Genomic DNA, 2,927 nt, shown 5'->3' on the forward strand with positions numbered 1-2,927 from the left:
TGACCCTCGTCACCGTCAATTTTAATTCTCGATAGAGAATCTGACCATACTTCTAAACTTTGCACCGGCCCGAGACTTTAGAGGCTTACTGATGTATGTGTGACTTTTTACAATTTTGTTTACAATATACAGAATAAAATATAATAGAATACGAGACATGAAAACGCCTTTGCAATCAAAATGGACCATTTCCGGGCGTTTCCTGTGAGTTCAATAATTAATTTATATTTAGTAAATAAAAATATGAAAATGATGAATAAAAATATACTACTTAGTAATGATCAGTGACTAATATTTGCTCTTCCAAGCATTTATTCTGCAACATTGAGCAGCACTTGTACATACTGTATATGGTTCTCTAAGGCACATCATACATCTAAACATCGGAGTATAGTAGAAGTAGATATATGTATATATATTCATTCATGATATTCACGTTAGCATAAGTATTATCCAAAATGTTCAAATACTGAACCTACTGAGGAATTTGCACAGATTACCTTTTGGGTGCACCACATAGAATTTCAGCAATACATGATTTCAAAAATTTCTATTCGTTTTCAGACTTTTATCTAAAATTATGTTGGCAACGTGAAACCCTTAACAAATGATTAAAAGACGTGTTTTCATTTTTTCGGCACTTGGGGGATATGCTGTCTACTAGTTTACGTATAGTAGTGCACGATAGTTTTTTTACGTAACTAAACATATGCAGTGAATATCCTAATACACCGTTGCACCCACAGTTGGCAATTATGTCTTTCAACTTAATTTTCAAATACAGAATTATTATGTTAACGGTAACATTGTGAAAAGATATTTCTGCATTATATTGAACTATATATATATACTCAATTCACGGATTTCAATGCACATTGTTTTCTTTTCAAATCGAATGAGAATAAATTCATGCATAAGTTCATGCATCATCGTGCTAGAATAACCGACTATACTGTATGTTCCGACATTCCAACATTACAACCATTGAATTACCACCAACCACAATGCAGTTCTAATATGATATTATGATTATTGAATAGAGCTCATCAGGATAAGCGCTATCATGTTTCATCTGCGATTCTCAATCCCCTTTCTCCTTCACGTGTATTGCAAACTACAGATGTGCGTCATTAGAACGTATTGGATTCCCGATACATGTACGTAGATACAGATATTTGTTCACCGGGCAATTTATATACGGGCAAGAACTGTAGCATCACTTCGTCATGAATAGCCTCCTTAACACGTAGAAGTTGTCTATAAATTAAATTAAAGTCCATGTCACATGCATTAGAATCGATCGGCCCGGCCAACAGTCTGACATTGTTGAGTTCCTTTACATGTCTAGTATAAAGTCAAAGTCTCAAGTGTATAATATTGCCAGTCGACAGTTTATTCTTTATTTTTCTTTGTAATGAGAGTATCTCAGTGATATGTACATTTGATATTTCATAATGTTACCATCTCCAGCTGAAATATTCTGCTGATTAGTTTAATGATAAGTTAGCTTTAAATCGCTTTTAGCTCCCAAATTTTGCTTCTTGGATTTTTCAGGACATTTTCTACAGTAACGCTATTATTATTCTTTTATTATAAGGATGACATCCGCGCGCTCATCAATTTTCGGCCGATTACAAAAAAAAATATTACACCGCAAACAGCTGCAAAAGGAGCAAATATTTGTCGTATATTACAATACAATATAGAGGAACGGCCACTAGTGTCGTCCAAGTCAATCCCAAAGTAAAAGAAGAACACAAATGAAGAATCTATTGTAGTATACCATATGCTCTGTGTGTTCAGTTTTGTAGTTAAAAGACGTCATCCATATAATTAAAAAAATAATCAAATCAATATGACATTATCTAGACCATACTTGATGTCATGTCCAGACGTGTTTTGTTAACGTTAACATCTCAGGGGCATTAAACTTTGACATACTACACATAATGCATAACACTGCAATAACACAGTTTATGTCTTGACCCGCTCATTCCAGTTATGCCGTAAAAGAAACATGTTTTGTACCACAGTCACCAAAATCAAATCGTTCTTCGAAAGACGTAAGGCAAACTAAGAGCAACAATACAACTACGGATTAGTTATCATTTCACTCCATCATATTGTTGGTATTACATAGATTACACATAACTATTACGTCAATTTCATCATACGATTCTTCTGTATCATTTGAGGGGGTATCGTTTCTTGTGAAAGTACTATTCGGAGTCCGACGATGCTTCCTTCACTTTCAAACTGTATTGCACTCGGTCCTTCGAACTCACTGCGTGCGGCTGGGTCGGCATCGGGCATTCCTCACTGTATAAAATCGCCTGTTGAGCAAACGTCATGGATAAGAGCCAGTATGGAGGATTCGCAATGTCCAAGTTTGGCAATAAAAAGGGGAATGGCATGGTAGTCTATTAGTTGGTTAATCCTGTCCTGATTGATAACTGTAGTGTGTTATACTCACGCAGGGTAATGTTGGACTGTTACGTTACATGTGAACGTAGTTATGCTATGACATTGTTCAATGTGGTTTGTTATGATTTATGGTGTGGTGTAATGTGGTGCAGCCGTCACTTTGCGGTGTGTGGTGTGGTGTGGCATATTACTATGCAGTGTGGTGCGGTGTAGTACTGTGCGGTGCTGTGTGTGGTGGTGTGTGTGTGTGATGCACTGTTATGCGGTGTGATGTGTTGTGTTGCGGTTTGGTGTGGTGTGAAAACGTTGCAGTGTTCTGTCGTGCGGTGTGTGGTGTGATTTGGCGTGGTGCCGTTGTCTGATTTGTCCTGTTTGAAAGATTAACAAAGTAATGTATAATTATAATTACCACAGTTTCTTCTTTTCCCGGCGGGTTTCTGAGGAATATGAGGAATGGGGCGAACAGAATGTTGACGATGGCGATGCCTCTCATCAGCCAGGGG

The 2,927-nt window shown here is 37.0% G+C and overlaps 1 protein-coding gene across 1 annotated transcript in view; it reads right to left on the reverse strand.

Moving 5' to 3' along the window:
- Positions 1-2,219: 2,219 nt before the first annotated feature.
- LOC118413796 (synaptic vesicular amine transporter-like) overlaps positions 2,220-2,927 on the reverse strand; it is a 61,700-nt gene continuing 60,992 nt past the window's right edge. Inside the window, 2 exon segments of the mRNA XM_035817327.1 lie at positions 2,220-2,333; positions 2,834-2,923. Of these exon segments, the coding sequence (XP_035673220.1) occupies positions 2,220-2,333; positions 2,834-2,923 (204 nt within the window).

Source organism: Branchiostoma floridae, chromosome 4 (genome assembly GCF_000003815.2).
Source record: "Branchiostoma floridae strain S238N-H82 chromosome 4, Bfl_VNyyK, whole genome shotgun sequence".
Lineage (NCBI taxonomy): Eukaryota > Metazoa > Chordata > Leptocardii > Amphioxiformes > Branchiostomatidae > Branchiostoma > Branchiostoma floridae.